Raw genomic sequence first — 26,437 nt, forward strand, 5'->3', positions numbered from 1 at the left:
GACCAATTTTGAAGGACTTCCAATTTTGTGAAATCCATAATACTTAGAATTCAGAATTTTCCATGCCCAACTACTTCTTTCACGTCATAGGAGATCCATTTCATTTAAAATAAAGAAAAGATTCTAAATTAAGTCACAAAAGATCCAGAGAGCTCTAAATGCAACACAGTTCTTCATTGAAACCACACATGATTAAAAAATTTATTTGCTAACTTCAGTTTGTGTTACACTCTTAATTTTATTTAAATGTAGGTATTTTGTAATTTCCGATTCCTTTCATAAAAGAGCTGTCTTGAGGGGATGATAGACATAAAGGTTCATGAATTTCATGAGTCACACATATCCTGCAGAAGCTGTTTTGCGACTCACACAAAACTTTCATGAACAGCACAGGGTACACATGACCTGAAACTGACACACAGGCCCTAATCCCATCGTCAAGCTCAAGCGTAAAGCAGAACTTATAGGCATCCCGGCTTTTATGTGACAAAGAGCATATAAATGAAAGAGGAGAACAGACTTCCCACAACAAAGTGTAGAACTATCAGCAGGATATGTGAAGAACAGAATCTGTGACAAAAGAACAAGTCATGGAAGTAGTACAAAAACCATTCACAGCTAAAATGACTGAAATGAGGGTCAAATGAGGGTATTCAGAGGATCAGACTATACAGACCATAAATCACAACAACACTGAGATTGGTGGTTTAGAACACATGATCACAGCAATGAAGATGAATAGTTTGTTCAAGTAAAAACGCGCAAGAAAATGTTGGTGAATTTCGCAAATCATGAAGATACAACCTGTGTAACATTCTCCAGCTCTTGTTTTTGATGTACAAAAGAGAAAAGCCTAGGAAAATAAAGAAGCAAGGGGCCCGGCGCCGTGGTCTAGCGGCTAAAGTCCTCGCCTTGAACGCACCGGGATCCCATATGGGCGCCAGTTCTGATCCCAGCAGCTCCACTTCCCATCCAGCTCCCTGCTTGTGGCCTGGGAAAGCAGTTGAGGAAGACCCAGTGCATTGGGAGCCTGCACCCCCATGAGAGGCCTGGAGGGGGTTCCTGGTTCCTGGCTTCGGATCGGCACGCACCGGCCCGTTGTGGCTCACTTGGGGAGTGAAACATCGGACGGAAGATCTTCCTCTCTGTCTCTCCTCCTCTCTGTATATCTGACTTTGTAATCAAATAAATAAATCTTTAAAAAAAAAAAAAAGAAAAGAAAGAAGCAAGAAGAAAGTTAAATGGTAGAGAGAATGTTCTATGGCTTAATGAAAGAAGATTTTGTTGCAGTTATTAGAACTGAATGAAGTCTAACCAGTCTTTCATTTGATTAGTGTTTATAGTCCTTGCTTATTTTCCTAATATGTTATGGTGTTTCTACTTTAAATTTGCTGAACTCTATTTAGTGGAATTCTTAAGTCTTTCACTATAACATAAATTAAAAATATGCTATCTCAAGAAGAACCACAAAAAAAGCTGAGAAAGAAAATGAATGGATCTTGGAATTACACCTCCCAAAAAGGGGCATAGAATTAGGTCATATTAGAAGTAGTGTTTTCCTAAAAAGTGAAAATGCTGTAACAGGCAGAAGAATCTGGACCACAGTTGAATGGAAAACAGTGTTACATGCAGATTTAAAGATCAAGACAAGGTCCTCCACACAACCCCGCAAAAAAAAAAAAAAAAAAAAAAAAACAAAACCACCAGACATGGTCAGAAGCCGGAAGGATTAAGGGTGAGCTAGTATGTTATGGAAAAGTTTGTGTCAAGCAATTAGTGATTAAAGCAACAGAGAGTAGGAGAGTGTTTGGATTACAATGTTAGGGAATGTTTGGTGCACAAGAGGTGGGTGTGGCAGGAATCTTGACAGGTGGCAATGGTAGCAGTGGAAAGGAGTTAGCACGGCTTCAGAGGGAAGACAAAGCAGTATTGGTAATTCTCAACTTCCCTGTAGTCTCTTACGTCTCATTCTATCAAGGGAAAAGGCAACTTGGCAAAATCAATGTAAATGACAGATTTCAGAACATACAACATGGCTCTGTAGGGTACTCTGATTTTTAACAAGAAGCCAATTGTGACATTGATCTCAAATTTTTCATCTATAAAAAGGGAACTGTCATTGTACCTGTGCCATTGATATATCCAGGGCATTAAATAAGATGAGGAAATTTAAAATTCCTCAAACGCAGTGGCCCTTGGCAAATGAGTCTACTCCTGTCATTAATATTCATTTAAAAGTTGGTTACTTAATGAATTCTTTATGCTGCCTTGAGGTAAACTGCTTTCTTCCAGAGGTCTATCAACTTGACTGCAAGAAAGGCTTTTTGGGAGGATTGAAATGAGGGAATGTTTGAGAATATGATTCTATCTGGCCAACTTAAAACAGTGCTTCTGTAATACAGTGTGTTTATACAGCACTTGAAAGTTTTTAATATTCTCATTCTGATTCAGTTAGCCTATCATCATATATAATCATAACCATCATTTGATGACTACTAGTTAGATATATAAAGATGAGTGAATTGATGAGTAATAGGAAAACACTTTAAATTTATCAGATTTATCAAATGAGAATGAAATGTTATAGTTACACAAATTATTATTTATCTGAAATTCAAATTTAAGTTGAATGTCCTGTACTTTATCTGGAAAATGCATATGTTGGGAAAAAAAAGAAAGACAAACAGAAGGATAAAGTATGTGAAATTATTGTTCTATCATAAAAGAATACATATTCTTCCAAGTGGATCTTAATACATAACATGTATGTTTAACTTAAAATAGAATAAAGTTAAATCCTCTTCAAAAATACAGTTTGATTTTCAGAAACCATATTAGACTCAGAGATGTTATGACCTATCCCATTGTGTGTGTACGTGGGTGTGTTTTGGGATAAACCCTAAAACAGCTTTTAAGTGTTTTCTATACTTTGTCCATCTGCATGTGGAGGTCATCAGGGGTAAGCTGTTGCTGTTGGTTGAAAGCTTAATATTTTGGGTTTCATAGTGAAGTCTTGACTGTTATCACATTAAAAAAAACAAGCATTCATTCATAGAACAAACACATCAGTCAGGAATTATTTCATTCACTGACAATAAAAATCAGATACCTGACTATTCTCTAAATATTAAACAACTCACTCCCTATCTCTGCTGGAAATCTCATACTTCCAGTTCAATAATTAATGTTGAAATTAGCAAGCAAGAAATTTACTAAGTATCAAATTGCATGTGTCATTAATATGACAAACTTTAGAACTATTTACACCTGTTTCTAAATTATTCAACTTTTGTGTATTTGGAATTTAGTATGATCACAGTATATGATATAAAGCATTGTTCATTAAGTGAATCGGTTTTGGAATATATGAAACATAAATAGATGTGAACATTTTTTCTGTTTTTGTTGACTTTTCATCAGTTTTTCTGTTGTCTGAAACACTCTTATTAGGTTACATGAATAAACAAATGAAACTGTGGTGCCTAAGTTTTCCCATCTCTGGCATGAAGATAATAATGCAACTATCTCACAGTGTTTCATGAATATTAAATTGCTTAAGACAGGTAACGTGTTTGGAATACTGCCTTGTAAACAGTAAATGCCATCCAGTATTATCATCATCATTTGTATCATCTGTGGCAGCAGCACTAATACTTGGGCCTTTTTCAAATAACAATTTCAAACTCCGCCTCCTTTTTTGAAAGGCAGGGTTGCAGAGAGAAGACAAGGGGGGAGGGAGAGAGAGAGAGAGAGAGAGAGAGAATCTTCCATTTGTTGGGTCACTCTGCAAATGACCATAAGGCAGGAGTCAACCCAAAGCCAGGAGCTTCTTCCTGGTCTCCAATGTAGGTGCAGAGGACCTGTGATTTAAGCCAAACTCCGCTGCTTCTCCAGGCTCATGAGCAGGGAGCTGGATCATAAATGGAGCATCAGGGACATGAACCAGGACTCATATGGGATTTTGGGCACTGCAGAAAGAGACTTAGCCTTTTAATACTCCAGCGGCAATCCCAAGTTAAAATCAGTCCTCTAGTTAGAAGCCTGATCTCGGGTTTTATGGACTCGATTGTTGGAATTTTCAAAGAAGTCATCACTCCTGTAGAAGATGCTTTACTAAGGAGTTGCCTTGAGGAGTACTGTATGTTTATGTGTTTGTTCTTCCTCGCCTTCCTTTCTTTAGAATCCTCTCCTGATCAACTGTGATCATTTAACTCCGTTTACTAGGGCAGTTTAGACTCCTGATTTTCCCTTTTTATTCTGAAAGGCCACTGTGATATCATTTATTATTATTACTAATATTAATATTATCATCATCATTGGTTTTATGGTACAATTCCATAGGGTCTGGGATTTCCTCCCTCCCCCAAATTCCCACTACTCCTGACTGATTTTCCCCATATTATTACAATAGTATAGTCCTTCATAAAGAGTCCTAATTCCATCAGTCTGTTATTTAAGTGTACCCCGACATTGCTGGTACAGACAGTCCAGCATCTCATTATCTAGATTTTTCCAACAGTTTCATTGGGAATCCATGTGATACCATTTCGCTCATCTGTCTTTAACCAAATCACCCCTAGTGAAAGTGGAGAATGATCTTTCAAACTGGCTTTTGCTGGCAGACCTGTGCATGGAATAATAGCTTTTGCTACACTGTTAACAGATACGTTAGAACTCCCAACAGTTGCTTGTTTGAGTAGATTCAAGTAAGTTAGTGGTATTTCTATATATACAATATTTCTTAAACTTACTCAGATCAGAATCATATTAATAATTATAGCTAACATAACACTGGTTTATTAATTTTAATCTGTGGTTATATGTTCTTTAACTCATTTCTTTCATATTACATCGTTGTCCTCCTAAATGACCTTGTCTAATGACCACTGATAACAACTGTTTTCACTGTGCCTTCTTATCATTGCAACTTCTGATGACATCATGTTCCAAACCTGCCAGGACCTGTTGTTCTCCTCCATTCCTTTCTTATAACCTTCTGGAAAGCAGGGAGTGATGAGGCACCCACCATGTGCCAACTGTATTAACTGACCTTTCAATTTGTTTATCTCACGCAATGAATATGTAAGCATGTCAATATTTTTAAATATTTTAAAATATTTTTTTCAGTACTACTAAAAGTCTTTATTTTACGTAATTAATCCTATTCTTCTTTAATGATATATATAATCTGGCCTAATCTGGTTCTCAACCTTCTCCCTTCAGAGTTTCAAAGATATGGATGTTAGCTTTCCTCTCCAAAAAGTACATGGAAATTTTCCTGAGTGAAACTTGGAAATCACATGTCTAAGTAGACTTTATGAGACATCCTCAGGCTCTCTTGTCAGATTCTTCCCATTTTATGCTAAGTGGGAAGTCATTCACCAAATCAAGAATATTGTTTTATTATAGGCTGAAAATACTTCTTTTGAAAAGTGCCCACAGTTGCAATAAAGAATGAAGCCAATACTCAGAAAAGAGAAGGAGGGTGTACCAGTCTTCTTCCTTTTTATTCTGCTCCATCATCTGGTGATTGGGCCTACCTCTTTGGGGCTCCAGTGAAGAAGGGTAAAACGGTAATGTTGGAAACTTAGGTATGCTAATTAAAATATCCATCCTCTGCATTGATTGTTGTCAGACGTCTTTGCTGTTACATGCTTTTGTTTTATAATCAATGAATTATGTTTGCTACAAAGAGCCACCCAATGTACAGTTCCATTATGTAAATAGTTACTTGAGCTAATTTTTAGTAATAATTTGTGATGTGATGTATTCATTTGAATTTTAGTGATCAGTTTTTATTCATACACTTTAACAATAACTTGTAGCTTAAGGAAAAGGGAATATGTAATTGCAGTTTAGAAACTTCCATTTAATCCCAAACATATTGTATACATTTCAAATAATGCTAGTCAGAGATACCATATCATGATGTTTCAATTATCTGTTTTAATTTGAATAAAAATCATGGAGAATTTGCTAATAATATGCATCATGATTAAGCAGGTAAAGTTTCAAGCAGTTTTGGAGCCAAATTTTCAAAAGAGTCTTAAAGGGGGGAGGGAGGGAATCATTTCATGGAAAGGCTGTACTCCTAAGGTCAAATCCATGGGACTTTCTCTGAATCATATAATGAATGTGAAGATGTATATACCATAATGATAACTTACAGTGAAATGAGGTCTGTTGATTCCTAATATCTACTCAACTATAAGTCAATGACTCGGTTACTCAGAAGTCTATTCTCTAGTTTATGAATTATGTATTTTCTTCATTTTTAAGGAGTCATTATAGTTGTGAAGACCAAGAGAATGGTAAAGTTAAATGATAGTGTTTCTAAGATATTTATATACAGAACGGAGATACTGTGTACAAAGCCAAATAATTTTGTTTAAAAGAATTACATATTCTTTAAAAAGAAATTGGAGATGCAGCAAGAGAGCTCCCATCTACTGATTTATTCCCCAAATGCTTACTATAACCAGGACTGGTTAAGTCCGAAAACAAGGGAGCTGGAACTTAATTCCTGCCTCTCCATGATGCCAAGGGCCCAAGTCCTTCAGCCATCACCTACTGCCTCCAGCTGCACATTCCCCGGAACAAAGCTGGGCAAGATAAACAAAATTAACCCTCATACTACACAAATAATCATACAAATGATGGTTTGGGGCCAGTGTTGTAACTTAGTGGGCAAAGTCACTACCTGCTGCAACCATATGGGTGCCAGTTAGATTCCCAGCTGGTCCATTTCCCATCCACCCCCTTGCTAATATGCCTGGGAAAGCACCAGAGGATGACCCTAGGACGTGGGACCCTGGTCCCCTGTGGGAGACCCGGAAGCAGCTCTCACTCCTGACTTTAGACAGGTCCAGCTTCAGGCATTCCTGCCATTTGGAGAGTAAACCAGTAGATGAAAGATCTCTCTCTCTCTAACTCTGCCTTTCATATAAATCTCTCTCTCTCACTTTTTAAAATTAAGAATGAAATTGCTTTCTTTTTAAAAGTCTATTACAGTGTATTAATTCCCATGAAAAATTCTCTCAATCACTGCAGATAGTCACCGTAAAATGTCTGCCCTTTAGCTGTTATCTAATCTACATCTCCAATGCTGGCCTTGGCGGTTCTCCTGAATTTCTTCATTCTGTTCTAAATCTTTCAGTGTTTTCCTGACCTCTTTTTCTTATCAAGCAAGCAAATCATTTTTCTTAGTATAATCCAAGGACTCATAAATCATGACAAAGCCTGCCATCTTACCACCAACCAAAGTGAGTCCTGAATCTAACTAGAAAGGGTGTCTAGATTTTCCTGAATTTCTTTCTTCGAATGCCTCTTTAGATTGGACAGCATTGATGACCACTTGTATCCTCTGAAGTGTTCTTCTTATTTCCATGCATAATTTCTTCCTTAATATTTCATGTTTTAAAAAAGTGTCACCATCAGCAAATTCTTTAATCAAGATCTTTGTACTGGAGAACTCATTTGATTTTATTCTTTGCTTCCTCATTTTTCCGTTTACTAAGCTATCATTCACCTCAAAGTTAATGACTTTTTCAAAGGGGTTCGGAAACTAAAATCATCTTAAATAATCATTTTAATAGAAGATCTTGCTTTTGTTTTTATTTGAGAATTATTTTAAAGTCAGAAAGATGCAAAAACAAGAGGAGGAGAAAAAGAAAGAGGAGGAAAGAGGCAGAAGAGATCTCTCAAACACTGGTTCACGCTTCATATGCCGGTAATATCCAGGACTTGCCCAGACCTGACCTAAGGGCATAGAACTCAGTTCAACCCCCACCATGTGGGTGGCAGGGACACACGTTCAGGAGCCATCCCCGGCTGCCTCCCCAAGATGTAAGAGAGCAGGAAGTTGGAATGGACAGCAGAACCCAGATACTTCAGGTGGAGATGGGCATTCTAAGCAGGCATTTGTTCACTGCACGAGCATCTGTCCCTAATACAAGGGTATTGTCGGTTTTGAAGATTTACTTATTATCTATTTTAAAAAACAGAACAGTACACATGGTCTTGATAATTGTAATTTCATGGTAAACTCTGAATTCAGGTGGTGTCAGCTCCCACATTAACAATCTCCTTAAATATTTTTGATGACTCATCACGAGGTTTTCCCTTTTCAAACTTTAAAATTAGCTTGCGAATAACCACAAAATGGGTTACTGGGATTTCAACTGGAATTATCTTGACTATACAGATCATATGAGAAGAAGCTGTTATCTTGAAAACTCCTGATTCATTTGCATACAATATTTGTCTATTTATTTGTTTGATTTTTAATTTAGAGATTTGTAATTGATCACATAACAATATTGCATGTATTTTTTTATTTATTTCTGAATGTTCCATTTCAGAGGATTCTAAATGTGAACACTATTGTTGCAATTTCAAATTCTACTTGTACCTTCCTGGTAGATCAGAAAATGATCTTTATATATATTAAGATTTATATATACATATATATATATATTTAAGATTTATTTATTTTTATTTGAAGGGCAGATTTACAGAGAAAAGAAGACACAAAGAAAAAGATTTTCCATCCACTGGTTCACTCCCCAAATGGCCACAACAGCTGGAGCTGAGCTGATCCAAAGTCAGGAGCCAGGAACCTCCTCTGGGTCTCCCACACAAGATCCCAAAACCTTGAACCATCCTCTACTGCTTTCGTAGGCCACAAGCATGGAGCTGGATGGGAAGTCTAGCAACCAGAACATGAACTGGCACCCATATTGGATGCCAGCAATGCAGGTTGAAGCTTAACCCAATATGTCACAGAATGAGCCCATGATATTCTTTACTAAACTGACAGAGTCCTGTCTCCCATCTCAGTTTTCTAATAAGATTTTTTTTAATTATGAAGAATTGTTGGATTTTAACATGATTTTTATGTACATAGTTCAATGATCATGTTACTTTACTTTGTTAGCCTATTGTTAGCTTGTTAGCCTATTGTTAGCCTGTTGATTTGATGGATTACATTTTTTGGCTTAAAGTTTTGAGCAGTCTTGAATTGTGTGGTATCAAACACCACTTAGTGATGATGCATGCTTTTTGTATATATTGTTGCATTCAATTTTCCATTTTTTGAAAAGTATTATGTCCGTGTTCATGACAGATATTGATCTCTTCCTTTTCTTACAATATCTGTGTCCAGTTTTGTCATTAGGGTAATACTGTTTTCATAGAATAAGTTAGGAAGAATTCCCTGTGATCATATTGTCTTAAAGAATTGGTGTCATTTCTTGTTTAAATGTTTAGCATAATGCATCAGTGAATCCATCTGACCTTTCTGTTTTCCAAGCTAATTAGTTATTGATTCAATGTTATTAATAAGTATAGATCTATACGGTTATCTACCTATTTTTGCATAAATTTAGCCATACTGACAGTAATCAAGGAATCAGTTCATTTCATCTAGGTTATCAAATTTGTGGGCATAACATTGTTTTTAATATTCCTTTCTTTCTCTTATAATATCCATAGGATCTATAGTAATTTCCTCCTTTATTTTTGACATTTATCATTTATATTTTCTCCTTGATGGTCAGAAGTTTATTCATTTAATCTCTTTAAAAAATTACCTTTTGGGTTCACTGATCTTTCTCTATTGATTTACTGCTTAAAATTTTATTGATCTTTTATTCTAAGTCTTGTGATATCTTTGTTCCTACTTATTTTGAATTTAATTTACTTTTTTTCCTAATTTATATGGGTTATTGTAAATCTCCCTCTTAATCTAATATATCTATATATTTTTTCCATCTATAAATTTCTCCCCATCCCTGCTTTTGCTACATCCAATGTTACATTTTCACTTTATCATTATGTATCATACTAACTGCATATTTTTAAATATGCCTTTTAAGATAGATATGCCTTTATAAACAGATAGATACTGATACATAAACTTTAATATTAAGAACAAATTATAACTAATGAAGTTAAATAATAAATAATTAAAAAAAGATATTAAGAACAAATTAGGGCCTAGCATGATGGCTTGATTGGCTAATAATTTACCTCCAAGCACCAGGATCCTAAATGTGTGCCAGTTCATGTCCCAGCTGTTCCATTTCCTATCTAGTTCCCTATTTGTCTGCAGCATGGGAAAGCAGCAGACGATTGCCTAAAGCCTTGGTACTCAGCATGCACATGGGAGACCTGGAAGAAGCTCCTGGCTCCTTGCCTTGTATCTGCTCAGCTTGGACCATTGCAGTTACTTGGGAAGTGAGCCAGCAGGTGGATGGAAGATCTTTTTCTGTCTTTTCTTCTCTCTGTAAATATGCCTTCCTGATAAAATTAAATAAATCTTTGAAAGTAAAGGCTTTCCCAATTTAAACTTTGTAGATAGATAGATAGATAGATAGATAGATAGATAGATAAATAGATATTACTAAAGTTCACATGATAAATAGTTTTGTTTTGATATTCAGGAGGATTAGTGGTCTTTAATTTCTTTTTTTAACTTTTTCCATTTTTTAATTATATTTTTGACAATCTTTACATAGTTAATTAGGGTAAAAAGGTTCAAGGGCTACAGGAAAGTTAATTTCATATTTTAATTTGTCTTTGCCAGAATTTCTTTAAGTCACTGAACTTAAGTTAGTTGATTACTTTATTCTCTTTTTAATGAAATATTTTATGCAATTATTAACTGCTTCTTCATCAATGTTTCTTACAATTCATATATAACATTTAGGCTTGTAATTTTATTGGTGCTAGATTGTTCTATAACAAATTCAGTTTCTTTGAGAAATATGGGGCTGTTTTTCATATGAATGTGGGAGTCACTGAGTTTCTGTAAATCTGTTAATGTGTATCTTTCAACTAGTTTGAGAAATTTTGTCCACCATATCTTCTCTTATGTATTAACTAATTTATCTATTATTGCAAACTTTCTTTTTCTTTTGGGGGATATCAAATACACATATGCTAGGATTTTTATGCCAATATCATGCTATATTTTATAGTTTATATATTTTTTAAAGATTTATTTATTTTTATTGGAAAGTCAGATATACAGAAAAGAGGAGAGACAGAGGAAAAGATCTTCCGTCCAATGATTCACACCCCAAGTGACCACAACAGCTGGAGCTGAGCTTGATCCGAAGCCAGGAGCCAGGAGCCTCCTCTGGGCATTGGGTTGTCCTTGATTGCTTTTCCATGCCACAAGCAGGTAGCTGGGTGGGAAGCGGGGCTAAAGGATTAGAACCAGAGCCCATATGGGATCCTGGTGAGTCCAAGGCAAGAACTTCAGCCGCTAGGCCAGTGTGCCAGGCCCCTAGAATTATTTTTAATGTCTATTTGTTTTTATTGGAAAGATGTACAACATCATTGGAAATATGTATAGACAGAGCGAGAGACAGAGAGATTTTCCATCCACTGGTTCAATCCCCAAGTGGAGCTAAACTGAACTGAAGCCAGGAGCCTCCTTCAGGTGTCCCACGTGGTTTGGGCTCTCCTCTGCTTTCCTGGGCTAGACCAGAAAGCTCCTTCTGGAGTTTCTGGCTCCTAGCTTTAGCCTGGCTTACCACTGCTGTTGTGAGCATTTGGGAACTGAGTCTTGGATGAAACATCTCTTTCTCTCTCTGTATCACTCTCTGGGCCTTACCATATCCCTAGGTTACTCCACCTTTAAAACAAACCAACACGAAGAACAATCACCAGAAAAGACAGTGGTACATTGTGTTTGGTTCAGTGAGCTAGATGGTTTTAAGAAGGATGAGTTTACCAAATTAATTAGTGGCTGTCATAGAAAGAAAGCTGGTAATAACTCTAACAAAAGAACCCAACAGTGTCTGCATAATAAATTTCTGCATTACAAAATTTTAGGAGACACTATTCATATAGACTAACCCAAGATTTAGGGAGCCCAAAATTGAGCAATGTTTGTTGTTAAAATTAATTAGCAGATATTTTTTAAAAGCAGAATTGGGAAATTCATAAAGTGAAAATTAGCTTTTATTTTCATCTACTGCAGAAACAGTCAAATGGGAGTGCAATCTGTGTCAGTTTCAAATTCAAAATATATACATCTCAAGGATAAGAAACAGGAAGATCATTCCAGGGGAAGGAGGTCATAGATTAATAGCTAACTATATTGGGTGAAAAAAATGAACAAATGGAAGTGATTACACTAACCGTTTCTAAAAATCTTCGTTTTTTTAAAAAAAGATTTATTTATTTATTTTTATTGCAAAGATATACAGAGAGGAGGAGAGACCATCCATCCGATGATTCACTTCCCAAGTGACCACAACGACTAGCACTGAGCTGATCTGAAGCCAGGAGCCCAGATCCTCTTCTGGGTCTCCCACACAGGTGGCGGATCCCAAGGCTTTGGGCCATCCCCGACTGCTTCCCCAGGCCACAAGCAGGCAACTGGATGGGAAGTGGAGCTGCTGGGATTAGAACCAGTGCCCATATGGAATCCTGGAGTGTTTAGGGCGAGGACTTTAGCCACTAGGTGGTCGCGCTGGACCCATTTACCACCTTCTAAATACGCCTTTTAGGGGCAGTGCCCTTCACTAGACTACGCTACCTACACTACGTTACACTAGACTACACTAAGATTCATTTAGATGAGAAAAAAGAATTCTGTCCAAATGACAAAGCAAATGTTTTGACACCTGAAAAACTTAATACAATTGATTTCTTCCTAAAACATTTATCTGCTGTCACGTGGATCTAACTATGTGTATTTTCAGTAGACTTAAAAGGATAGTGTTTATCAACAAAATGTTCTTAAGTACCAAAACACATTATGCTTTCTATTACTAAATCTGGACACTGCTTTACTTTTGGGAAAAGCCTGAGGTTTCTATCTTTACTAAATACGTGGCTTCCTTGCTGTCTGCATTTCATTTTCCTGGCTTATTTACCAAAAGATAAACTAGTTGCTTTTTTCCCTGCCTTTGCTCAATTATAATTTTATTTCGTCTTACCATTTTATTTGGACTTTGATTTTAGAAGATTCGGTCGTCAGGTAATTTTTTAAAAAAAAAAAAGATTTATTTATTTTTATTCGAAAGTCATATACACAGAGAGGGAAAGACAGAAAAAGATCTTCCATCTGCTGATTCACTCCCCAAACAGCCGCAATAGCCAGAGCTGAGCCTATCCGAAGGCAGGAGCCAGGAGTTTCTTCTGGGTCTCCCACATGGGTGCAGGGTCCCAAAGCTTTGGGCCATCCTCCACTGCTTTCCCAGGCCACGAGCAGAGAGCTGGATGGGAAGTGAGGCAGCTGGAATACAAACTTGTGCCCATTTGGGATCCCAGTGCATGCACAGCGGGGACTTTAGCCAGTAGGCTACCAAGCTGCGCCCCTGACTTCAGGTAATCGTTTGTTCTAGTTTAAAATTTTACTTAAGTTAAAAATACCATGGGCTCGGCAGCGTGGCCTAGTGGCTAAGGTCCTTGCCTTGATCCCATATGGCCGCTGGTTCTAATCCCGGCAGCTCCACTTCCTCTCTATCTCTCCTCCTCTCAGTATATCTGACTTCGTAATAAAAATTAAAAAAAAATACCTTAACTAAAATTCAAAACTCAAAATACAAAAACAGAATTGAAGATGGCAGTAGTTTATTTACTAACATTCCAACTAATGAATAAATAGGGTTTTTTTTCCCCTCGCTTCTCAGCCTGCTTTATTTTCTAAAAAAGAAAAATAAATGAACTGGCATGATGCCTCAGTTCTTTAGTGGTCAGACTGGGATCCACTGGGAGGATAGTTGGAGCAGTGGTTAGAAGAATTTTTTGTGTTGCCCCAGGCCGTATCAACATATCTGGGCTTGACTTCCAGCTCCACTTGGATTCCAGCTTCTCGCTAGCGCACACTTGGAAGGCAGCATATTATGGTTTCAGTACTTGGGTGCTTGCCACCGCAGTGGGAGGCCCAAATGGATTTCTGGCTTCTAGCTTTAGCCTGACTAAACTGTTATTGCTGTGGGCATTCGGAGATCACCTTTCAAGTAAAATAAGTGGATGGATAATAATAAAAGTTTTTTTCCCTGAAGGGAGCTTCTGGTACACACAGGGGTTGTCAATTAGCATGAAAAGCTGGTTGTCTGCCAATTATATAGAACCCCTGTCCAACCATCCAGCCTACCTTTTCTAAGCAAAGGAAGAGAATAGGTTGTTTTTAACTTGGCACAAAAGCATCCCAGGAGTCAGATCTGTGTCCCAAGAATAAGAAGGGTAACTTGACACTGAGGGCACAGCTGCGTGTCCAGGGTGAGGTTCCCACTGCTGCTGTTGTGTGATGATAATCCCACAGAGGGGTGAGAGGGGCGGAGCAAACCTCTGCCTCTCTGAGCAGAACTGAGAAGCAGAGGAACTGCTCTTACGGAGTCTGTATTCAGAACCCCAACCATTCTGGAGCAAATGATGCTCTCCGATCTTGGAAAAGCAAAAATAGAAAGGCAGGAGTGCAAAGACCCATCTCCTTAGCTCATATTCTACCATGATTGATAGTACCTCATTTTGCCAACTGGTGCATGTATTTGCATGGTTTGAAATGCTGAAATGGAGTACCCAGAGTACTTACAAGATTGTGTTGGACAGGAATAAATTCTTGCTTCCCCTCTTGGGCAAGTTACTGGTTTATTTCCTGGATACTCCATTTTGATCCAACTCCCTTCTTATGGCCTGGGAAAGCATTGACTGATGGCCCAAGCCCTAATGACCCTGCACTGAAATGGGGACCTGGAAGAAGTTCCTGGCCGCTCGCTGGTTTTGGATTGGCTTAGCTCTGGCTGTTGCAGCCACTTGGGGGAGTGAAGCAGTGGATAGAAGATCTTTGTCTCTCCTTCTCTCTATAAGTCTGTTTTTCCAGTAAAAATAAATAAAATCTTTAAAACATAGGGTCCATGACCCTTTCCACCTCCTCCCCATCATTGCTAAAGGGCAAAGAATTCATGTACCTGACCTTATAACATTGAAAAGTCTTAATTATAAAAATATTTATACTCACATTCCACTGATAATGGACTATTCTGCTCTGGTTTAAAAATATCTTACTAGTATTACTTCTGTCAGTCTAGAAATTGGCCTCTGAAACAGGCAGAATCTATCACTAATTCATAGAAATCACATCAGTCTGTTATTGAACAGTGCAAAAGAAGTCTATGTATGTCTTTGAGTTTCATTATCATTATTTTAATTCAATTCCAACTGGTCTGACAGGGTTTGTTTTTCAAGGATGGTAAAGAAAGCTGCACAGTAATAATTAGTTTTTAAGAGAGTGTGTGAGAATATGTGTGTGTGTTGTGTGTGTGCAAAATGGTAGGAATGAGTAGAATGACCTCCCACAATTACATGTCAGATGCAGGAGACGTGAGATTAAAATATTTCTCACATTTATCTTGTTATTTCTACTCATAGTAAATAAAGAAGAAACAACATACATAATATCACCTAAATAATATTGCTAAGAAAATATCACTTAAAAATATCACTTAAGTAAGAAATATTGCTGTCCATTGCTGTCAAGCAGCAAAAATAAACCAAATCTACACACAAATAAGAATGGTTTTCATGGTTAAAGGCAAAAGAATATTGCTTTCACACAAGATATTTAAAGAAATAGCTTTAAGTTTTTTTTAACTTATCTTCCAATAAAAATTCAGATATTATGCCAAATACCCAAACTTCACTGATAACTGAAAGGAAAAAGCAAACCAAAAGACAGACTCAATGTTGAGGGCAAGAAAGAGTCAGAATAGAATATTGAGTAGAAATGAATTTGAAAAATGGAATGTTTTTGAAACAAACCTGAGAGCTGCTTATTTAGGATTCAAGGGATTTGTGTAGTCCAATATGTTATCAACTCAGAGGCAATGATCTAAAGGTACCCAGTTACATAAACCCTCAGAATGTTCCAAACGTCACAGGCTTGATGCCCCAGAAACTTACAGACTCTTTCTTCCTTCTTTCCCACAGCTTCAGGAGGGGCCACTATTATTACTGGAAGTGAATTGCATCCCTTCATGTCAAGTCTAAAATTCTTGTCATTTGCAAGGTTAGTGACTAAGGAGCAGCTTATCACCATGAGCCCTGCGTCCCAGGCTGTAAGTTTTCCAAATCCTGCAACTGCTCAGTGTTAAGCTGAGAAGATGAAAGAGAAATGTCTGACCTGTGCTATATCGACTCCAGGTTATACTGATTTTTCGAAGTCATGAGTCTGCAAAAATTGTGTCCAGGCAATGGTCTACACTCAGAATGCTCTGTATGTGTATTATGTCTGGAGATTTTTTTTTTTTTTTTTTTTACAAAATACAGACTTTATGCAAAACACAAGATTCAAGTTTGCTGAGTTTCCCTACTTTCAGAAACTTGTCTTTGAATGAAAACAAAAGATGCAAACAATACTCAAAGAGCTAGAAAAATGCCCCTCTTTCTTTTCTACACCAATTTATAAACCAAGGTTAGTATGATTACTCACAAGATATAATGACTACAGAGGTTTGTTTTAGGAAATCTTTAGGTTTATTGAGTTCATTTTCTAAAGTCACTTATGTCAAAGTATTTCATTGAACACTCCAAAATCATAATCATTCAGTCCTTGACTGTAGACTTCAAAATCATTAGCTAAATAAAAAGGTCTGCAGAAATTACTCAAAATACAGTATCATCTCATGCCATGTCTCCTTGTCTTTTGCATAGTTGAAAGAATCTAGCATAACACCAAGTACCCAACTAACATAACATCAAGGTACATCGTATCAGATTGCACTTCTCTAACATTTTAAATATACACAAAAACTACATTTCTATGTACAAGTTTCTTTCTGCACTGAATATCTATACAGGAGTCTACAGTAAGTCCTGATTAGGATGGAATTCATCCCACATGAGTCAAGCAAAGAGACTCCTCAAAATCATCAGTCACAGAGTATAGGCACAGTTAAAGCAGCAAGCGGGGGATGACAATGGTAGGCTGCGAAGACAGACTGCTACAACCCACCGAGCTCAAAGAGATGAGAGGAGGAAATATTGTTTTAGAGACCATAGTGATAACTGGAGTCTTACAGGAGAGATAAGTCAGAAAAGTGATGCTGAACCAAAGGAGAGGAGGAAATGCCCAGAATGTTCTCTCCTGTGTGTTGATCTTTTGAAGATCCATTTTTCCAACTGATAAAACCAACTGCCAGTCATTTGTGAAAGGACACTGCTCACGTGCAGATACCAGCACAGAGCTCTCAGCGGTGAGAGAAGTGGATCTGGATTCAATCCAGAAAGACCCCCAAAAAGGTGTACAGCGAATACTGCAACCAAACTCAATATTTCTGTTATTACTGATTCATAGATAACACATCTCCTTTATCAAAATCTACCTTACGGAGGCAATACCTGACAAACAAAATGTGTATCGGGTCAAAAATATATTTGATAATATGTATGTTTTAATAGGAGGCAAAAGGACAAAAGATGGGAGAGAGAAGTTTTACTGACAAGTTCTTAAAATAATCAAATAGAAAGCATAAAAACTGTATGTGAGCGTCTGGAAGCAGAGGTAAGGGAGAGGAGGTCATACTGAACTGACAGAAGAGATAAAGCCCAAATCCCAGGCAGTACAAGAGATCTAGAGCGAGGAATTCTTCCAGGGACATAAACTAGGGAAAGATCAAGTCTCTACTCTTTTTGAACTCAGTGAAAAGTCACAGTTTTCCTGAGTAATTTTTGTAGGAAAGGACATCCACAAAGAACTTTTGGGGACTCCTCTTTGTCCTCCCAAGTCATTTTCTGAGTCCTACTTTGTCCCTTGTAAGTGGTAAATTGTCTAAAATCATGCATTCAGTCAGTCATTCATCTTTAGAGAAAACTGCTGTCCTACTTGTTGAAAAAATCCTGGATCACTCACAGTGCCAACACGTCACAGACAAAAAAAATGTTAGTTGAATAAAAGCCAACGAAGTGGCTGGATGAAGAAATCCACATATTGCAAATCTCTATTGTGACAAATATCAAAACTTCAAAGAAAATAAAATGTAGTCAGTAATTCAAAAACATAGGTAATATTGAAATATTTAAGATGTTGACAAAAGTAACAGGACTAGGAGGGACTGAAGCAGAAGGAGGCTCAGTCTACAACAGGGACAGCTGGCAGCACAGGAAATAAACAAAACTCTTCAGAGATTTCACATCTCTGTCAAGTGAAGTTTCTGTTTACCATCAGCTCGGAGGGTACAAACAACAGCTTTGTGGAAATACACTTGTTTGTGTTTGATACCAAGATACATAGTACGGTTTTCAGGAAAGTGTAGTGATTTTTGGTGTATTTTAAACATTCTTATATAGGCTTCTTTTTCTTTCAAAAGATCTCTTTCACCATCTTGGACATATTATCTTCTCAATAACAGATCATTGCATCTGTTTGAAAATGAGAGAATAAAAAAAAAAACCCTTGGTTTCAAACTTTAACAGAAAAATTGTTTAAGCAAATACCTGTGTTTTAAAATATCATGCTTTTTATGGAAAAAAGTCAGAACACAGAAAGCTGAATCACATTATTATATATGTCTACTTTTGTAGAAGGTGTATCAACTTCCTGAGGAACTTGTAACTCCAGTATGTATATATGTGTGTGTGTGCGTGTGTGTGTGTGCGTGTGTCTTTAGCTGAAAATATAAAGTTTTATTACTTTCTAATTGCCTTTATTTCAAAAGCTTTGCTAAAATAGTCCTCTTTACCACATATATATTAATATTTATTCTGGCTAATCAGTTGGTAATTCAACACTCAACTATTTTGTTACTTTTTTCTGGGAAATCTATTTCATCAAAGATATATTGGATTGCCATAACTAAAGCCTTCCAACCCTTCTTATCACTTCCACTCTGGCATCTTAGACATAATGGAGTGATGAGTGGTCAATGATAAGGAAAGGAGCAACAGGGAGGGATAAAAGGGAAAACAGACGTGACAGGTGTTGTAAAACATTAGGCTAATTGCCCAAATTCAGTAATTGCAGTTTCAAATATTCTTCTAGCACTGAATTACTTGGACACTAGTTTATTTGTGTATCAAATGCATGATTTAGATTCAGTTTCCTGACAAGCATCCCTAACCCAAAACCTAAAATGCTTCAAACACTCGAAGCTCTTGAGTGCCAACAGGGCACCACAGATCCTAATACAATGAGTTAGTCACAATCAAAAAGCAGGTGCACTAAAATATTGTATAGATTATGTGCACACATTGTGCATGAACCGTAAACCAACTTCAGCTTCAGACTTGAAGCTAAGTCTCTAAGATATCTCAATAAGGATATGAAAATATTTTCAAATGCAAACAGATTCCCAAATCTGAAACAGTCGTGATCTCAAGCATTTCAGATAAAGGCTACAAAAACCCGCACGGCTAAGACTTCACTGTTTGAAGTATTGCACTACTCTCTGTAGAGTAATAGCTCATTTTCTTTTGCCTGAAGCTCCTAGTTTAAAAATAATAAGAAGAAGTAATCACTAGTTTATGTGCCCCAAATGTCCTCGATTCTGAGCATCATTTCTAGTCGCAGCCTGGGAAGACCACAAGCCCTAACAACACCTTCCCACTGGCATCTCCTGCATCCAAAAGGGAAAACAGGCTGGAACACAAACTCCTAAGCTCTACCACAGGCTGCAAAAATGAGGCCTGCATATGTCTAAATTGTCGAACAGCCAGGCTGACTTTTGACCTGACTTAACAGTATTTGAGGCTGCTTACTGACACTGCCAATAACATCACACATAATGGAACACATATCTTGTAACTGAACCACAGATACTGCTGAACAACATAAAGAATCCAGGAAATACATACTTAAAATGTAAACTGTTCAAACAGAATAGCTACCGAAGGATCTGGTAATACATACACAAATTGCTTCTCTGAGGTCCAGGAGTCATGCATTACTATTCATCAGTAGCCGTTGCCTTGATCTTGCCTTAAAAAGCTTCAATGATTTCTCAAGGCATCACTTTTAACAAATGGCCACACTGATTGCTTTCTCCATAAAGACTTAGCTTAACATTACCGAATATATCTAGGAAACAGAAATAAAAACTTAGCCTAATATCACTGAATATTTTTAGGAAATGGAAATAAACCATGCCTTCCAGAGGCTGTACAAAAGAGAAAAACGGCCTTTTAGAATCAGAAGGTACCACTCTGATCTGAAGCTTGTACTGCCCTTTTCAATCCTAGTAGAGAAACAATTAATAAAGGAACCCATTAAGACCTGATTATTGCTGCTAAGAAAAGGAAGGTAGAATTTCAGCCCTTTGAAGTAATTGAGAATGATTCAGGCCTCATTACAGAGATATAATCTACATTCATACATTTATGTTAGTGATTCAAATCTATTGGGAGAGATTGAATTCCGTTAAATAGTGCATCTTTCCTGTGGAACTTTTCTCAGGCTTTCTCAGGCTAACCTAAGAGGTGACCTAACAATGCAAAGTAGTGAGGTATTTAGGGATTCAACTGTGCTATAAAAGAAAGGCTGTACAGAAAAGGGAAAAAAAGGAATGAGATATAATCTAAAAAGCAATGTCAGCTTTTCCTTTGGACTGTTTTATAAATGCCCTTCCTGTCATCATGTTATACAGAAGGAGTGGCGAAAGGGACTCTGCAACTTTCAAACCCTACACCTGCTGCAACCAAGTTTTCATAGGAAACTTTTAAAGAGATCTTTCCCCCATTATGGACAGAAACAAAATTAGGATTTCTGGCTAAAAATCTGAATAGCTGCTTCTACTGGAACAGCTAGATGTTGCTAGATGTATATATGTGTGTGTGTGTGTGTGTGTGTGTGCGTGTGTGTGTGTGTGGCACACAGAGAGAGACACAGTGAGACCAAAATTGGGTTGGAGGAGTGTCTGGTGTGGGTTAAAAACTGTTCTAAATCCCAAGCTGGCATCAACAGTGTTGGCTCGCAGTGTAGAAAAACCCCAGAATAATAACTTCCTGTGTTTCATAATTTTTCACAGCAGAATCTTTATTTTATGGTTCCATCAAACATATTCTTTTTTAAAAAGCATGTAGTTTTAATTAGCTTTCAATTCAGACATTTGAATTCTTCTAGACTGTTGGGCTGAAACGCTAATCCCTCAGAAACAGTCCCTTCTTTTTGGTATTTGCTCAGGTATAAAACTGTGAACAAGGAAATTGAAATTAGCACTGTGGAGTTATTTTTCAATATCCATGTTTTAATGAAAGAGCAAGGCTTGTTTGACGTATGCCTTGTATTTGCCTAACTTTCCAATTAATAGCTACAGTAATCAGAGCTAATTATATTAAACATAAAAATCTACTGTGATGTCTACCACACTGTTGAAATCTAATGAATAAACTTCGTAATGAGTTCTAAATCGTGCAATTAAGGTCCTGATTCTAATATCAAACGGTCCTATTTCAAAGGCTTTGAATGTACCCAAAACTATAAGAGCAACCATATAAAGTTTTATTTGCCAGTCACTCCACCTAATGGGTAACAAGAATTCTTAAGGCCCATCTCTAAAAGCAAAAATTTTAACTATTTTGTATTTTCTGCGGTGCACAATGAACACTGCAGTCAAATGCACGGCCTTGTGGTTCTGTGTGTCCTTCAGCTCTCCGGACTCCCTGCAAGGAACAGCCGCAGTGGTTCAACTCTCAAGGTCACCTTGAATCTTCATCCTACAGTGACAAGCTTGTAGCCATCTGATATAGCTACTTTTGTAGGTCAAATCGATAAAATATTGGCCATTGTGCATGTTCCGAAAGAACTCAATTGTCCAATTGCCTTGTATAACAGAAACGCTGTGTACCAACATCAGTTGAGGCATTTTTCCCAGTGAAACTTTCTCCAGGTCGGAATACCTTAACGTAAAGTGGTGGTCCTGGAGACACTGTTTGTTAGAGTGCAACTGAGTTCTCACAGCATTCCCTTGCGCCTCCTACCCGTTGGCAGAGTCTCTAAGCTTTGGATTTATCTCTCCATCCCTGGGCTGTGAGTGGTTTCTGTAAGCACTGCAGCTTCTGGAGCAGTGGAGAAAGGGAGCGCTAACGGTGCAGTTACGTCGTCAAACAGGGTCCTTTAAACATCGCCTTGGAAGACGGAGAGAAACAGGCCCTTCATGGCAAAGTGCAAAGCAAGTTGCACAGAAAACAAAACAGACAGCAGGGTATTTGGTCCAATAGTAGGCGAAGAATCTTCGCGATCTCAATAAAGTGCGTTCGCTTTGAAGCGCACGCGTGATTCAGTAAAGGACTCATGTTAGCAATTAGAATTCGGTCAGTTGGGTCCCCGATTTCATTTGCGCCAAGAGAGAGGCGACTTTTAAGGGTGACGATAAATCTCCCTGAGCTTAAAAGGCTGAGAGGGCCAAAGTGTGAACTTTTTACTTCAGCAACGGAAGCGAGAAATCAGTGTTCATTAAAGCGGAGACCTCCTTGGAAGCTGACAGCAGAGAAGGGAAGGAAGCTCGTTAAGCCTCCCTTTGCCGCACTCGCTCCCACCAGTTTATAATCTGCTGTTTGGGAGGGTTTAGCCTCAGCATCTTCTGCTAGCTTCCCAACACCACCCCTTCCCCCCCCCCTTTTTTTTCCCTCTCTCCCTTCGGGAAGCGAGAGGGTTTGAGAGAAAATAAATAAATAAATAGAAGTTTGCAAGCACCAGGCTCCAGGTGGCTCGCAAAAAGAAAAAAAAAAAAAAACAAAAAACTTCCATGCCCCAAGGAAAACAAAACCCAAACCAAACCAAGGCTGGAAAACAGGCGAGGAAAGGAGTTCCCCGGAGGGGATGGGCTCGGGCTGGAAAGTCGGCACCCTTCGGTCAGCCAGAGGCCAGCGCATCGAGCCCTGGGCGCTGCCGGGGCGACTCGAGCCGGGGACGCCAGCCGAGGCTGCGGCGGCGGCGGCGGGGAAGGCCCGCGAGCCCCCGAGCTCCGGGCGCAGGCAGCGCGCTCTGCTCGCGCCGCGCGCCTCCGCCGGCTCCCCCGGCTCGGCCCCCGCCCGCCCCCGCCCGCCCCGGGCCGGCGTTCCCAGCAGCCGAGGGTTTCAGATGTCCCACCGCCTTTTGACCCCCTCCCCCGCCCCCCTCCCCTCCTCTCGCTTCTCCACCCCCCTGCAAATGAGGTTTGACCAGCAGAGGCAGAGCCCACCTCTGGCTCACAACCACTGACATTTAGACTCCGGGCTTCAACCTGTTTACAAGCGGGCTTTCCAAAGGAAGGGGGGGTGGGGGAGAGGGCCCAAACAAAACACCAGCCGCCATCCCCCTCCCACCCCACCCCCCCCAGCAAGAAGCGACTTCTCTGGAGGCTTCAAATCAACAGGCACCACCAAAAAGAGCAAGGAAGAGGGGAGAAGAAAGCCAGCCGCGACCGGGCAGCTGCCTGCAGGGCTGACATCCCCAAAGGGGGACACGCTTTCTGAAGTGACCAGCAGAGAGGGACCCAAAGGTGTCCACCGCGGAGAGGCGCAGAGATCTCCCCTCCACACTCCTCCCACCCCCTCGAGGTTTTGTTCACCGTGCTGTCATCTGTTTTTCAGACTTTTTGTTTGTGTTTGGCATCTAACATGGTGAAGAAGGGAGTGAAGAAGAGAACAAAGTAGCTTGGGGGAGCGAAGAGCGCCGGTGACCAGCTCCGCCGGCCCGCGCTGCCGCGGCCACCCACGTCCACTCTTCGCCGGCAGACCCACGAGGCTCAGAGGGGCAGCGGATCCGCGCACGGAGCGAGCAGAGGCAGCCGGCCCCTCCGAGGAGTTATGGATGTAGGTGCATTCACTTCTGGCCAGATCCGCGCCCCGAGGGAGCTAACCAGCAGCCACCACCTCCAGCTGTCTCCTTGCCTCGCACCGGGTCTCACCCTTCCAGTATGTTCCTTCTGATGAGACAATTTCCAGTGCCTAGAGCTTCAGTACAATGTGGAAATGGATACTGACACATTGTGCCTCAGCCTTTCCCCACCTGCCCGGACGCCGCTGTTGCTGCTGCTTCTTGTTGCTGCTCTTGGTGTCTTCCGTCCCTGTCACCTGCCAAGCCCTTGGTCAAGACATGGTGTCACCAGAGGCCACCAACTCTTCTTCTTCCTCTTCCTCCTCCTCCTCTTCCTCCTCCTTCTCCTCTCCTTCCAGTGCCGGGAGGCATGTGCGGAGCTACAATCACCTCCAAGGAGATGTGCGCTGGAGAAAGCTCTTTTCCTTCACCAAGTACTTTCTCAAGATTGAGAAGAACGGGAAGGTCAGCGGTACCAAGAAGGAGAACTGCCCGTACAGTAAGTAACAAACGCGTGCTGCCCTCCTGCCAATTATCCACCCCCTACCCCACGCGGGGGGGAAAATCCGTTCCAGATGTGGCCAGCTAAATATTTACGTCCCCAACCCCTGTAAAATGATTAAGTGGCATACTTTCACACTAAATCACCCCTACCCCGCCCGTGTATACGTTGTGCTGCCGCGTGCCCTCCCCTAGGCGCGCTCCCCGCGCGCGCGCACACACACACACACACACACACACACACCTCCCCACTCCCTTGCCACCCTCTCCGTTCCTTCTCCCTGGCTTGTCACTCGGCGCACCGCGCAGGGCGCTGGAGAGTTGCGCAGAGCGCGGATGCCCCCTCTCTGTCCCCACCGCCCTCCCCACGTCGCGTCTGAAGGTCCCCTCTCCCTCCCTTCTGGAAATGGCTCAAGTAAACACATTGTGTTTCTTTTCGTTGGCAATCTTGGGAAGACTTTTGGGACGGCCTCCCCAAGCTGAAAATGATTATCTGCTGTCAGTTATAAGAGCTTTATGGGAACTTCATTTAAGAAAGAAAAGTCATTTACACTGGCTGCCTAATTCCCGAGATAGACGCTTTCCCTGGTTTTGATTTTTTTTTTTTTTTTTTATGGTCCCTCTTGTTTTGAGCCATTGCAACTCATGAAATGAGCTTCTCAGGCAACACCGCTGCTATTTGTCTTCCGCTGCCTTCTTTGGGTAACATGATGCTCACGTCTGCACTGTCAATAGCATATGCGCTGCTTTGTGGTGTCCTGTTGTACTGTTTCGTCTGAAGCCTCTCATATTGCAGAACCCGTACTACTACAGCGTTGTAAACATCTGGGACTAGACTCACACAGACCTCACACAAATTTCATTGTCATTCTGCTATTTTCAAAGTAAGAGTCATACGTCTGTTTCCATGGCTCTAGTTTATAATCCCATAGGGTGAGGCTTTCTCCTTGATGCAGACGACGCCGCCAGGGTCCCTGTGTTTGCCTCTTACCTTTCGCCTTGTTCTCTTTCTTTCTTTCTTGCAAGGGTGTGGGCTGCTAAGGGAGGGAGACCAGGAGAGAAGGGGTGGATCTTGTGTCTTTAATCAATTCAGCAAAGCCAGATTATTCTGTGGGCTTCCTTTCCTAGCTACTTTCAAGTGGTGAGCTTATTCATTCCCTATTGATTGTTATTTGAAAGGATCTCTAGAGTATGTAGCGGCACACTGAAGACAGTAGACAATGACGTTTAAACATCTTTTAATGCCCATTTAGCATATGTCAGTGGTAAATACCGTTCACCTTTTAAAGGGTTTTTTTTTTTTTTTTTGAAGTGTCAGTTGTTTGGGAATTTCAATCTTCTGCTCATCAGTTAACTTAAATGGGGTGGGGGAGGAGGGCACATATTTCAAGATTGCTTAATGCACAAAGTCTCAGGTACAAATGAGTGGCAACTGATCAGAATTCAGCATTTTATCTTTAAGTAAAGTTTTCATGTGGAGTAATACTTAGTTTTCTTCAAGTGGACTCAGATGCATTCACACTGACTTTGCTCCTCTTCAGCTATTTGATACATTTATTAAAATTAGCCGTAAATTTACAAGTCATGAAGACGGTTGTAGAAGCATTTTAAAGGGTCCCATTTGGTATTTCAGTACTAGATATACTAAAAACCTGATTTCCCCCATTCTGATTCATAGAGACTGATTGGCCTAATGTCATCAATGACAATGGTTCTTTCTGCTGGAAAGTCATTTCTTCTTTGCATTTGTTAGGCTTGGCATATTCCTTTAATGGTTGTTGATTAAAATTATAATACTTCTGTTTACTTCTAAAACATAGTAATTGTGATGTCACCCAGTAAGGAAGATCAGGAGAACTGTTGGCCTAGAAAGTGTGAGCTGAGAATGAAAGAATAAAATTGCCAAGAACTGAATTTCTTTGTACTTCAAGTCCATGAAGGAAACTCCATAAAATGTAAGGGTGTTAACCTTGAAGACATGTTCCCTTATTAAAAATTTTTGACACTAACCTGATTTTGCCCATTATATCTTCAGTGTCATTGTAATGTGAAATAAGGCACAATCTGTACCAATTTATGCAGCTTACTTGACTATTTTCTAAACTAATAATCACTGTGTGACTATTAGTAAAATGATCTCTAGGCTATACCATGATTTTAATTTTTTTCAATTTTATTTTTTCTGAA

General features: G+C 39.4%; 1 protein-coding gene and 1 long non-coding RNA gene across 2 annotated transcripts in view; one reads left to right on the forward strand and one right to left on the reverse strand.

Annotated features, from left to right (window-relative positions):
• Positions 1-26,437, reverse strand: part of LOC131483102 (uncharacterized) — a 360,023-nt gene that overhangs the window by 132,750 nt on the left and 200,836 nt on the right. The gene's annotated exons all lie outside the window — the stretch shown is intronic.
• FGF10 (fibroblast growth factor 10) overlaps positions 23,122-26,437 on the forward strand; it is an 85,133-nt gene continuing 81,817 nt past the window's right edge. The window contains exon 1 of the mRNA XM_004583688.2: positions 23,122-24,248. Within this exon, the coding sequence (XP_004583745.2) occupies positions 23,897-24,248 (352 nt within the window). The 5' untranslated portion in view covers positions 23,122-23,896. The remainder of the gene's footprint in view (positions 24,249-26,437) is intronic.

The sequence above is a fragment of the Ochotona princeps genome, chromosome 23 (assembly GCF_030435755.1).
Source record: "Ochotona princeps isolate mOchPri1 chromosome 23, mOchPri1.hap1, whole genome shotgun sequence".
Classification (NCBI taxonomy): Eukaryota; Metazoa; Chordata; class Mammalia; order Lagomorpha; family Ochotonidae; genus Ochotona; species Ochotona princeps.